General features: G+C 43.6%; 1 protein-coding gene across 1 annotated transcript; it reads left to right on the forward strand.

Annotated features, from left to right (window-relative positions):
* The first annotated feature begins 3,020 nt into the window (after positions 1-3,020).
* On the forward strand, positions 3,021-10,569 carry LOC149450932 (nicotinamide N-methyltransferase-like). The gene is made up of 3 exons (XM_089691259.1): positions 3,021-3,218; positions 5,734-5,941; positions 9,089-10,569. Exons 1-3 carry the CDS (start codon positions 3,068-3,070, stop codon positions 9,507-9,509), a joined length of 780 nt encoding a protein of 259 aa, XP_089547385.1. The 5' UTR covers positions 3,021-3,067; the 3' UTR covers positions 9,510-10,569.
* The last annotated feature ends 3,242 nt before the right edge of the window (positions 10,570-13,811 follow it).

Here is a 13,811-nt window from a genome sequence, read left to right on the forward strand (position 1 = left end):
TCATGTAAAAAGTGTGAAAACATGAAATAAAAATATCTTCCATTTGGATGATGATCACTTTGCAATCAAAAAGTCTCTACTAGTAATGAGCCATTGCCCTGGGTTCAGTTGGAGCAGGATTTGGTAAACTTCAAAGAAGTTCAGATGCCAAACCCGAACCCCATTGAAGTCAATAGGAGCCAAATCTGTCAAATTGTTTTCACCAATCCAATTACTGATTAATGGCTAATTGAAAGAAAGTAACCTTTTTGCTGTCTTTACAGCATTGCCTTTTGTGACCAAATCAGTATAATAAGTACAGTAGGGTTTAGAATCTATCTGTAAAGGTGTCTTTAGTTTGTTCTTGAACAATAGTGGGTTTTCTGGTTTACTTTTTGAATTATCCATTTACCTCTCGATATATAATTGATAAAAACAAGCAGGTGCTTAGCTCTCTTCTTTCCTTCCCCCCACACTGTGAAAGTTGTGTTGGGAAAAGCTAACTTTTTTGTCCAGTTTTAAATGGTGTCGCTGGTAGGGAGATTTCCTCTCACCTGATGCCTCAGTTGTAGTGCTCAGCTGGACAGGAAGTCAAGGGAAATTTCCACAACAGTGACCCAAATAGGAATAAACATGTTAAACTGACCATACAAAACACAATAAATTGTATAATCTCCTTTAGATTTACTAATAACTATGTTACTAGGTGGCCTACCTGGGTAGATGTGAAGGAGACCAATCTACGTCAGACTGAAACAACCATCCTGAAAAGTGAAGTGGTAGCCTTTAACCACTTGAGCTGCAGAGGATTTACCCCCCTTAATGACCAGGCCTCTTTTTGCTACTCGGCGCTGCACTAATTCAACTGATAATTGCGCGGTCATGCAATGCTGCACCCAAACTAAATTTACGTCCTTTTTTTCACACAAATAGAGCTTTCTTTCGGTGGTATTTGATCATCTGTGCGCTTTTTATTTTTCACGCTATAAACATAAAAAGGCCAAAAATTTTGAAGAAAAACAATATTTTTTACTTTCAGCTATAAAAAATATATAGTAAACTCAAAGTTGGTTATAAATTTAGGCCAAAATGTATTCTGCTACATGTTTTTGGTAAAAAAAATCCCAATGAGTGTATATTGATTGCTTTGTGTGAAGTTATAGTGTTTACAAACTATGGTATAAATACTGCAACTTACGCCATTTTTCTGCTATACAGCGCTGCGCTAGTTTAACGGATAATTGCGCGGTCATGCAATACGGTACATAAATGAAATTTACATCCTTTTTTCCCCCACAAATAGAGCTTTCCTTTGGTGGTATTTGATCGCCTGTGCGGTTTTTATTTTTTGCGCTATAAAAAAAAAGGCTGTCAATTTTGAGGGAAAAAAAACAATATTTTGGACTTTTTGCTATAAAACATGTCCAGTAAAAAAAAATGCAAAAATCAAATTTAGTCATAAATTTCTGCCAAAATGCATTCTGCGACATGTCTTTGCTAAAAAAAAAAACCCAATACGTGTAAATTAATTGGTCTACGTGAAAGTTATAGCGTTTACAAATGGCGGGAAAGATACTGGGATTTTTAGGTTTTTTTTATACTAATAATGGCGGCCGGTGATCAGCGAATTATGGCGGCAATCAGGGACTTATGGTAGCGACCAGCGACTTATGGTGGGACTGCGGGACTGTGGCAGACATTCTGACATTGGGGGGTACTGACTTGGGGTCACTGACATCCCCAAAAACACTAATACAGTGATCAGTGCAAAAAAAAAAAACTGACACTGTACTAATGGCAATGGGGAAGAAGGGGTTAACTTTATTTTGCAGGGAAGGGTTATAGGAGTGAGGGGAGTGTTTTACTAGGGGACGGGGGTGTGTGCTGGACGGGACAAGGCTGATCGAGAAAGAGAAACTGTTCTTTCTCGATCAGCTCATCCTCGAGCTGACAGGGAAGTGACAGACAGCACAGCTACTGCAGCTGTGCTGTCTGTCACTGTTTGCCGCCAATCGCCAGAACATAGCCGCTAACGAGCGGCTGTGACCCAGCGACTGACATCTGTGGCGGTGATCCGCGGGACAGATAGGGCGGCGGCGCGCCTCGTGCGCACCCCCTATTTGTTTACAAAACAAGCGTCTTAAAACGTGGTTTTGCCTGCGAGTGCCGCCCTGCCGCCGTATATGTACAGTGGCTGGGCGGCATGTAGTTAACACCATCTGTCATCCACTTACAATGCTGTTTTATTATTTCTACCCTGAAGAATTGACATAAATTCACTCATTCACTCAAACTATGTACACTTCCCCTAAACACAGTCACACCATAGTTATAAAATAATGTAAGTTAGAACAGGGTCATTTCAGTCATTTTCACTTCTGTCATGTTCTTGGACAATTGGCATCTTCCTTGACATATTCTAGCTGACTGGATTAAGGTGACAGGGTAACCTGTACTTCTGTATAAATGCCAGGGTATAGTCCCAACACTCATGGATGATGTTGAAATGTCTTCAGAACAAGTAAGGCTGAAAATGACCAACTACTGCTAACTGTACCAGAGTGGATATGAATTGATGATTTATGAATAGCTGTTTGTAAAATTGAAGTAGATAGTACAGAGGTCCTACTGTCAGATTATAATGTACATGGCAATATTCACAGAATTTTTAAACTTTATTCTATCCAAAGCAAACCACACAAGACATTTTGGTTACAGAAAAGAAAAAAAAAACTATATTCTCTACATGTCTTGCATTAATATGTGGGGGGTCTAATGTTATGGTGACAGCTGTTGTAAAGAGGATCAACCCTCTTCAACTCCCAAAACTACAAAAAAAACCCAACGAAAAACAAAATAAAAGCATTGGCTTTAAATATATTTTAAATAGTTTAATGTGTTGGCAGATCACAAGGCAGTCATCTGAATCTCTGTTATCAAAGCATGATGACTTGAGTCACAATGTATTAATATTGGGTGACCTGCTAATGAAGTCATATTAATATTAATCAAAGTTTAATTTATCCCATGCATCCGAAGATAGGGGCACACTGGAAGATCGCTGTAGTAGAGATAACAACATTACAGAATGGAGCCCAGATCCCATAAACTCTACCATGTACACGGCTTTCACTCCGGGGATTTTCTAGATGCGTACTACTCTAGTAAACCAGAAATGCCCTTTACTCATGAGACATTGAGGTATCCTATGGAGAAATTTCACACTGCATTTTGCACAGGTAGGTGAAGCTTTTTTTGAATAATACATTGTTAAAGTTAAATGAAGCATAAACTATTGATTTACAGAGTGATCTTGTTCCAGTAAAGAAATTACTGAAATGAAGAACAAAAGCGCACCAACCTTGCGCATTACCTCAGTAAGAAAATGGTGAATTTATTGAATTGAGATATACACTCACAAATGTAGCAATAATTAAGGCATATAAAATCTAACATCAAAGCACTGGAATAGGAGACACGTGTGAATCCCATCGAGAGGGGAGACTCTCAGGATGAAGCTGATGCGTTTCAAAGGGGGATCCCTTCTTCCTCAGAGCACAGGTTTTATTGGGCTTCCCCAACCTTGTGATAGAGCTGCACAACCTTTGATCGGTTATTGGATGAACTTTCATATATTGTTCCACTTTCCGATTTCTGATCTGGGTCTCTGAGCGCAGGAGGCGTTGTATTTGTTTCCACGAAGAAATGACTGAAACAGAGAATAAAAGAGTAAAAGAACATACATAATGAGGCTTAAACATTAGATAATACACTCATATGTGTTAAAAGGTCATCCAATTCAGCTATAGGGGGTCCAGTTGTCTGACTAGACCCATGTTTTTTTTACTATGTGTTGAATACTCCAACAATGAAACATCCCTGCCATAATTCTCAGCCTGGCTATGTGCTCCTGGAAGATTTAGCTGCCCTCACTCACCTCTGTGTGTTCCAGCCCTTCCTATCACATTCTCTATAATATAAAACAAATTATATTGTAAGAGATGAAGGTAGCCCCTCATAATGGATCCATGAACGCAACACAAGTGTGATGGTAACCCCTCATAATAGGCATAGCAGGTGTGCAGACCCAGGCCTACTTGTAGGGACAATGGGAGCCCCTAATAATGGGCACAGAAGAGGTGCAGAGCCGGAATCACAGCATAGAGATCTCATTAATAGAATCCTGAATAGAGAGAAGAAGCAGGTAGGTGGTTTAACTCAGCAACTATCAACAACTGAAATATCAGTTTTGAATTAACTGACCCTTTAATGATATCCCAATTCCTTGCTTAGTTTATATTGATAGTGTAGCATAATTTTTAGAACATGTTATAGTTGATGAATATTTGATGTTATAGGATTTGTGTGAACAATATTTAACCAGCTGCCGACCGCAGATAGCCGAATGACGGCTTCACTGCGGCCGGCCAGTTCTGGGTGGACGTCATATGACGTCCTCCCAGAACGCGCTCTCCTGTGCGCCCCAGGGGGCGCGCACCCGGCGATCTCCGTGATCGCTGTGTCCTACGGACACAGCTGATCACGTGATGTGGTAAAAGGCCAATCACAGCGGCCTTTTACCACCTGATCAGCGGTGTCCAATGACACGCTGATCAGAGGGAAATGCAAGTGCCGGTTGTCGGCTGCACTTTCCTCACGCTGTCAGATCGTGAGGAAAGTACTGCCGAGAACCGGCAGTTGTCAGAGCGGGGATCGGCACCGATCATCAGGGCACTGATGATCAGTGCCCTGATGATCGGTGCCCAGCAGTGCCACCCGCAAGTTCCGCCCAGCAGTGCGCCCACTAGCTCCGCCCACCCGTGCCCAGCAGTGCACCCACCTGTGCCCAGCAGTGCACCCACCTGTGCCACTCTGCAGTGCCACCTACCTGTGCCCAGAAGTGCCACCTACATGTGCCCAGCAGTGCCACCCACCTGTGCCCACCCATATGTGCCCATTAGTGCCACCTACCTGTGCCCACCCACCAGTGCCACCCACCAGTGCAGCCCAGCAGTGCTGCCAGTCAGTGCTCAGGGGTTGTGCCAGTCAGTGCCGCCAGTCAGTGCCCAGCAGTGATGCCAGTCAGTGCCGTCTATCAGTACCCATCATCAGTGTCACCTATCAGTGCCGCCTATCAGTGCTGCATATTAGTGCCGCCTATCCGTGACCCCTAATTAGTGCTGTCTATCAGTGCCGCCTATCCGTGCCACCTCATTAGTACTGCCTATCAGTGCCCTTTAGTGCTGCCTATCAGTGCCCATCAGTGCCGCCTATCAGTGCCCATCAGTGCTGCCTCATCAATGCACATCAGTGAAGGAGAAAAAATACCTGTTTGAAAAATTTTATAAAAGAAACAAATAAACTTTTTTTTTTTTCACATTTTTTTCACTTTTTTTATTTATAGCGCAAAAAGTAAAGCGCCCAGTGGCGATTAAATACCACCAAAAGAAAGCTCTATTTGTGAGAAAAAAATGATCAAAATTTCATATGGGTACAATGTTGCATGACCGCGCAATTGTCAATCAAAGTGTGGCAGCGCTGAAAGCTGAAAATTGGCCTGGTAAAGAAGGGGGTATAAGTGCCTGGTAGGCAAGAGGTTAATGGACAGTTACTGTAGGCAAGATACTGTGTCATTATTGCTGGCAATTTAGCATAATCAGGTGGAGCTCGGTTGTGCAGCTCTGAATTCAAATACATTGCATAGAGACTATACCACAGTTGTCTTTGAAGGTTGTTTTGAATCTTTTGCTGCAGGTGACTATAAAGGAGACGTGTTGATTGACATCAGCATTGGTCCCATCTTTCACCATCTCTATTCGGCGCAGAATAATTTCAAAGATATTATCCTTCTCAAGGCTACTGACCACTGTATTGTAGAAGTGAAAAAATGGATGAACAGCCGAACCGGAGCATTTGATTGGTCGCACACCTGTACACTTGCTACAGAAATGGCAGGAAAGAGGTGAAGTATCTGCCAATTTTTATTTTTAAAACTTTTTTCTTTCTTTGTAAGAGTCTTCAGCTTTTGAGAATATTTCTAAATCAGTTGGAAATATTAGCAGAAAATAAAAAAGGATGTTCATAATGCCGGAATACTTCACTAACATCAAACATAAACGATAGGAGTAAGGAGAGGGAGAGGATAGGTTAGGCTGAATTCCTGAAGTGATGATCCAGTAGTATTGGGATTGGGGCCAGAAAATATTTTTAAAACTTTTTTTTGTTAGCAGTTTCAGCTTGGAAGAAGATTTGTAGATCAGTTGGTAATATCAAGTGGAAATTGTCTGGACCTGGATCAACTGCTGATGGCACTGTGGATCCCAGAGCAATAGGTTGTAGTTCCGGTGTCCACTAGCGGTTATCTCCCAGCAGCCAGCAGAATCCAGTAACCAGTCTCTGCTTAATGCTGGCTGCTGGGAAGGTATTTAGTCCCTCCTCTACTATTACCCTGTGCTTCAGTGTTTTGCCCTGCTAGTTGTTTATTCTCAAGCCTGATTCTGCTGCTGCCTTTTATGTGTACCTTGTACCCGCTCCCTCATATCTTCTCCCCTTGTTCTTTATCCAAGTCCTGTTTCACTATTGATAAACTTACTTAAATCATATATAGTCTGGTTTCAGTTTCCATAGTGTAGCTACACAGATCTGGTCATCCCTGCTTCTAGATGCTTGTTCTTGGTACCCCTGACAGAAACAAAAAAGAATTCCTTAACACTTCACTAACATCAAATTATAATAATGCAAGAAGAATCTTTTTGGCTCATAGCATGTGATCTCTAGCAAAAGAGGTGGTGGAGAGGGGAGAAAACAAGATAAAAGGGACTTGGAAAAGAGCAGATAGAGAAGCAAACAGAGAATAGGCCAAGACAGAAGATAAATAGCTGAGGATATGGGAGAGGACAAGATAGAAGAAGAGAGAGAATTGGAGGAGAGGAAGTGTAACATACCTGGTGATGGAGCATGAAGTGCCGGGGAAAGCCTCTCTTACAGCTATGGCTCGGGAGCCCTGGTAAGTCTCTCACTGGCAGGTGTTGCTGTGCATCTGGAATGCAGAGATGACCAGACTGGATTCCACAGGCTGAAGGGCTGGAGCCAGGGAATAATGCAGACTGGATTGGCACAGGAGCAGGATGGCAGCAAGACGTAGTCAGATAGTCTGGGTTGGCAATTGGCGGGCAGATCAGGTTCAGACAGCAGGCAGGAGAGCAGTCAGGAGACAGTCCAATATCTTTAACAGCGGGATGGGTATACAGAAGGAGCAGGCTGAGCATAGTCCAGAGACAAGCCAGGGTTCAGTACAGGCAGCATTACAGCAGAGTCAGAGGCAGATCAAGTTGGCCCCTTCAGTCTCCTCTCACATTACTAACCTACTAAATGACATATCGGCATGGATATCATTCCACTTCCTCAAAGTAAATCTTTCCAAAAGTGAGCTCTTACTATTCCCTCCAGCCCGCGCCCCCTCCCCTGACTTCTCCATCAAGATCAATAGTACAACCATCAGTCCCTCCCCTCATGCCAGGGTACTAGGTGTAATCCTAGACTCCCATCTGTCCTTTCAACCCCAAATCCAATCACTGTCCAAATCTTGTAGACTTCACCTCCACAACATCTCCAAGATACGCCCGTTCCTAACCTCTGAAACCACTAAGCAACTTATTCACTCCCTGGTTATCTCTCGCCTTGACTATTGTAACTCCCTCTTCATTGGCCTACCTCATTGCAGGCTATCCCCCCTTCAGTCTATCATTAATGCTGCTGCCAGACTCATCCACCTTACTAACTGTTCTGTATCTGCCACCCCTCTCTGCCAATCCCTCCACTGGCTTCCCATTGCCCAATGAATAAAATTCAAAACATATAAAGCCATTTATAACTCTTATTATTATGGTTATACCCTTGGAGGGGAGTGAAAAAAATAGAGGGGAGAAGGATAGTTTCTGTATAAAAAAAAATATCCAATTGCTCCCTATGGAAATAATTCCATTCTTCCTTTCTCCTGTCTTAAGTAGTTATACTGCAAATAGCCATCTACAGCTCAGAAATATTAGCAGTATTCACGAGCTCATATCTAATATATTCACAGAATATCAGTTGAATGTTGTAGGTGTAGCAATTCCCCTTTAGGGATTGCTGATGAATTTGGGTCCCCCTATAGTCCTGCACAGCCAGTCAATTAGCATTTTCACATAGCTTTCATCCACAGACAGAAATCAGGCCTTGAGCGTTGGGTTTGTTGTTTTATTAAGGGGAATAAACTTGGATAGGGTAAAGGGGTTTATATGATGTCCAAGGGAACTGAAATCTGAGGACAACGTTATGAACTATTCACAGCTTCTTCTCTCTGACATACAGTCTCTGTTGGAGTGCTTTCCAGCAGTTTCAGTGGTACCAACCCAAACTCTAGATAACTCCTCTTCTCCCAGCCATCTGAAGGTGTTCCGCCTGAGCAGGGGATCTGGACAGTAAATAGCAAAGTGCTAATCTGGTTTCCTACCGGAGTGCTCCTTCCCCTATCCACCCAGGGGGTGCAGGTGTACTCACTCAGATCCTCTCCCGGACAGCTTGTGGAATGGCTGCTGCTAACAGGCCTATCAACTGACTCCTTCCTTGCCACACAGTTGGTCCTCTCTCAGGGGACCAATGAGTCCTGAGGTTTCCTCCTTTCCAGCTCCAGGCTTCCAGGCAGGCCCCATCCCAGCAGACCTCCGGGCAGCCTTCTTCCTCCAGCCGCACATCCTCCTGCTTCTCACTCCTCTCCCACCACCACTCTCCAACTCCTGCTACTGAGTAGAGGCTAATGCCTTTTTAAGGAGTCCAGCCCCTTGCCAAGCCTCCTGTTGGGGATTGGCAGAGGTCCCTCAAAGATGCATCCAACCACTCCTCAAATCCACCCACTGCCTCCAAGGCCCTCCTCTGAAAGCTCCAGAGCAGGGGGAAATTCCAGAGGGGCTGGCCTTCAGAGTCTCTCAGTCATGACCCCAATTTGACTCCTCTGGCCATTACACCTGAGCTGCTATCCAGCTCCTGTCTAACCATTAGGGATCTAGCTCCACCTAGTGTAACTAGGAGTGTGCTGCATAGGTGACATGAAATGTGCTTCTCCTTTCAGTACCGAGCATGAAGACAAGGCCATTGGAATCAGAGCAGCAATTACACATGTTGTAAAATTCGATCTTAGAAAGGAAAATCTCACAGACCCAGTTGTGCTACCACAAGCCGACTGCCTGGTGTTGAGGTGTATTCTGGAAATCATCAGCAAAGACCTTGAAGATTTTGTGAGAAACTTCAGGAGATTTTCAAAACTCTTGAAATCTGGCGGGCACTTGATGTATTATGGAACTTTAAATGGCACATTCTATTCGGTTGGGGGAGAGAGGTTCCATATGTTAAAGTATAATGGAAGTGACTTGAGAAGTATGCTCAGTAATGAGGGGTTCATTATCACCCATTCGGAGGTTTCCCAAAGAAAGGCTGAGACTGATCTAGTGGATTTCGATTCAGTTGTGTTCTGCACAGCTTATAAAGAATAGGAATTTTAAGCCCCATTCATGCCATTGTGTTAGAAAGTTCACATGTATTTTAATCAAAAAGTAGAATGATTGTTTAGTGCAATTTTATTGTATAATGTTACAATGTAATCCAAGGCAAAATGTGGGCTACATGCACTCTGAGTGCGTTTTATATGCATTTTCTTCCTGGAAAATGTACCATGTGACTTTAAATATGAATATTGTGTTTTAGTGAATGTTCAGTGCGTTTTCCATGAGCCGCCATTGACTATAATGTAATGTGCATTTTTACCAAAAAAACTCACAAAAGATGCAGAAAGCAAGATTCGTCAAAAACATAATGCACTGCCCTCTAACTCAACACATTCATTTGAACAGCTTTGTAGACTTTAATCACAAGTAGACTTTTCATGCACTATTTTTGGTGTGAACCTATCCTTAGTCATAGCTATCTGTTGGATTCTGCCATAGTTCATTAAAAGTGTATTTGATGGACTGTGGCAGAATCCATCAGAAAGCTATGACTAAGGCCGTTTAGGCTGAAACATGTCAGCTTTTCCTACTTGAAGTGGGTTGGCAGAAGCTTGGAGTTGGGCTCTGGAGCTCCAGAGTCTGCTTCATTGTTATATAGGGATCACTTCTCTTGGATTTTGGAATGCTGTGATCCTGCATTGTAGGGCATATAAGGCCTCATTCACACGTGCATACCTAAACGTACACCTGTGTGAGGGCTGTGTTTTGCCTGCAGGTGTTCTGAGCTTCCACTTGCAGGCAGCCCGATTTGTGTCAGGTAGGATGCAGTGGTTGTATGGATGCTGCCACAGCTCCCAATTTGACATCTACGTGGGAGTTGGTGCATGTCCCCAAATGCAGACAGTGTGGCAGTTCTCTGGACATAGAGATTACCAACCACAAACCTACTTCCAAAACATGAAAATTTACTTTTTATGGTGACAGAAACCAGCATTGTTAGTGAGGTAGGTTGCCAAAGATGTAGAAGCCCTGAAGAAGCCCTATGACGTCAGAAACATGTTAGTGTCTATGTTTGATTTTTGAGCTAATAAAATAATACAAATCAAAATATTCTGAATCCAGAACTTTTATTTGTGGTGCTACTAGACCTTGACCCAATACTATGTACCTTGTTTGCTATAAACTGGTTTTATATCCCCTCAGTCATAAGGTGAATTCATTGTTGGCTGAGGGAAGGTAACTTCAATTCCATTTAAAAGCACATTGATATAGCAGGCTTTGGTATACCAACGGTCAAGACATTTCAGATTAATTCAGTTTGTCAGGTGTCCAGACTACAGCAATGAAATGCATATTTAATCACAGCATAACTCCAGCTGTATTTAGGTTACCAAGAAATTCTCCTCATTCTCACCTAATTTGTCCTAAAATTATACTGCCGATTTCATTAGTGATGGGCTAGTACTGCAGGTATTAGTCACTCATGCATAAAGATTTCCCTGATTGGGTATTTAAAGGGTGCAGAGCTGCAAAAGCAGGTACCATAGAGTGAAGGAAAGGTGTAAGAAAATAAGTGGCCAGCTCATTTTGACTACGGTGAAAAGATGGAAGGTCTTCAAACTACTGGAAGTGGAAGTCATATGCCCCATAAGTGATTTACAATCAGTACTTTTTGGATTACATCAACTAGACAAATTTGTGGCTTTTCATTACATACTTGTAACACCCTGCCGTAATACTGCTTGCAGGATGTTAAATGGACACAAGATGGCAGTGTTCTGCAGCCCAGTTATACAGACTCCCAGAGGAGCTGGTGGATGGGTGCAGGCAAAAAATACAGAAGCCTGGGAAATCGAGGACACAAAGTGGACGGAGAGAGCTGGAGAGCAGGTGTAAGGGGAAGACTGTGCTGGACGCCAGAGGTCCAAGCTGGGCCAGACTGTAGAGAGTGGAGGAGAGAGGAGAAATCGCTGACTGCTGACAAGTCTGGTGGACAGCCCTGTGGTCAGGTGCGCCAGAGTGCTGCTGTCCAAAGTTATCTCTGAAGAAGGAACCACTAGGAAATGGGCCCCCGTCCACAGAGAGACCATCCACCACCTGACCAAGACAACGGATCGGGTGAGAGAATTCCACAATCAAGCCATCTAAGTTGCACATGACTTTACCAAATCTAGTTACTTTCTACTCAGTCTGACTACTATTGTTTCTCAAGTTACATGTTTTAAGGCCCAAGTTGTTCGGCCTATTAGTTATTACAGTTCCAGTATATCCAATCACAAGGGTCTAGAGCACTATCTGCCCCCCACCGGCCCAGCTGTATTATTGTTACTATTACAGTCTGCCCATTTTCCAAGGAACAGTTGCTACTGCGGCTCAAGGAAGCAATTTCTACAGAAGTGTGTTTTGCTCATTGTTTAATTTCTGCCAAATATTTCATCTCACTTTGTGACTGCCAAAGAGGTACCATACAAATCCAATATCACTTAAAGGGGCAGCTCCCCTTCCTTTGTGTTCACCCTCTATTAAGTACAAAAGACTATTTTTTCCTTTTGGTGGGATTCTAAAGGCATATGTATCGTAACAAATCAAAAAAGTATATTTTTTAACAGAACATTATATTTATTAGCATACAAAAAATAGTTTTAAAAAAAACACATATACTACTTACAAATTAATGTACAGTATCTAAAAATTACAATGACCTAGCTGTCAACATATGATTGTATAATTCGTGTGACTTCATATACCCTTCAATCACCCTCTATTAAGGAACTTCTACCTTGCTTCAAGGAAGATTCAAATCCTAATGTGCACCAACTAGGGCCCCATCGAGCACTCAGAAGATCAAACACTGCAGTTAAAGGGACATTGACTGATTTAATTGAAGAGCTCTTCTTTCTCTCAGAATTAGACTCAGCTACCAATAGCCCAAAGTGAGTTCACCTCTCTGCTTGGTAGTTTTTTCTCTTGACTCACTTGAAAAGAAACATCTCAGGACTGGGGCTATTGTTTAAATTCTGAACTGCAGAACATCCAGAACTGATTGTGATTTTGCTGTGTTATAAACTTTACCTGAAGCTACTGAGAGTAATAGCTGTTATTTCATGCACATATTTTCCTGTTGCTGTGTGTGAGTCTATTTTGTGATTGCAGCCAGGGTGTCAGGGACCGCCGCGGCGCCTTCCCCGGCGCACGCGCACTAGCGGCAGTCCGCGCCGGGATACAAGCACCAGGTCCCGGCGGGCCGCGGCTGACAGGAATTCGCGCATGCGCAGTGGGAGCCGCGGGCGTGCCCTGGGTGGCCAATGACAGCCAGGGGCGCATCCTGGACGGCCAATGACAGTGCAGGGCGCGATATTTAAAGATGCCCTGCACTGTCACAGATTGCCGCAAGGTCTATCTGTGATCCTGAATTCCTGAACCTGTGATATTGACCCTGATTGCCCTGACTACGCTGCCTTCTCCTGTGTTTGACCCGGATTGCCCTGACTACGCTGCCTTCTCCTGTGTTTGACCCAGATTGCCCTGACTACTCTGCCTTCTCCTCTCCTGACCCCCAGCTTGTTTGACCTATCTGCGGACTGACTTATCCTGCTGACCCTGCGTGTGACCTGACTACTCTCCGCCTGCTGATTCTGTACCTCGCTTACCCCACGGGACCACTGCTCGTGATCCATCCTGCTAGGTCCTGCCGGCCTCCTCACATCTGGCTCTCCCGGTACCTAAACATCCCCGGAGGTTCCCTCTGCCACTGGTGGGCCTGCTCAGAGGTCGTGACCTGGTCCTGGTCTGTTACAAGTCCATCCCCACCATCAGGGGCCCTGGTGAAAGCACAGACCGGGACTTAGACTCCACGCTTTGGGTAGGTCTGTCAAGTGGGCAGCCAGAGGCACCACCTGGCGGATCATAACACAGGGGATTCTTCTGGTCTGAGGTTTCAGGTGGTGTCAGCAGGGGTTGGGCTTCCAGAGCGGGGTCAAGAAAAACAGGGAACCCAAAAATTAATCAACGGCCTTTGAGAGGGGTAGTGCTACATACTGCACATTCTCCTACACCCCAGTGATGGGGGCACAGACAGGCCCCCGCAAAATACATTGATGTTAGAATATACCATTTGCTTTTGCATGGGGCATTTATTTACCCTTTGATCCCTAGCTGGGAATGATTGCTGATGGAAAAAATTAGAAAATAGTACAAAAAACAATTCTGTTTTTAAGATTAAATAAGATTTTCTCTTATTTCTGTGTCTGTGAGATAGGAAATTAAGGGGATCTCCCCATGCTGGATACAGCAAATAAAACCAGGGTCATAGTTATTAAATAATGTAAGTTAGAACAGGGTCATTTCAGT

The sequence above is a fragment of the Staurois parvus genome, unplaced genomic scaffold (assembly GCF_062004578.1).
Source record: "Staurois parvus isolate SC_StPar_1 unplaced genomic scaffold, SC_StPar_1.0 ptg000558l, whole genome shotgun sequence".
Classification (NCBI taxonomy): Eukaryota; Metazoa; Chordata; class Amphibia; order Anura; family Ranidae; genus Staurois; species Staurois parvus.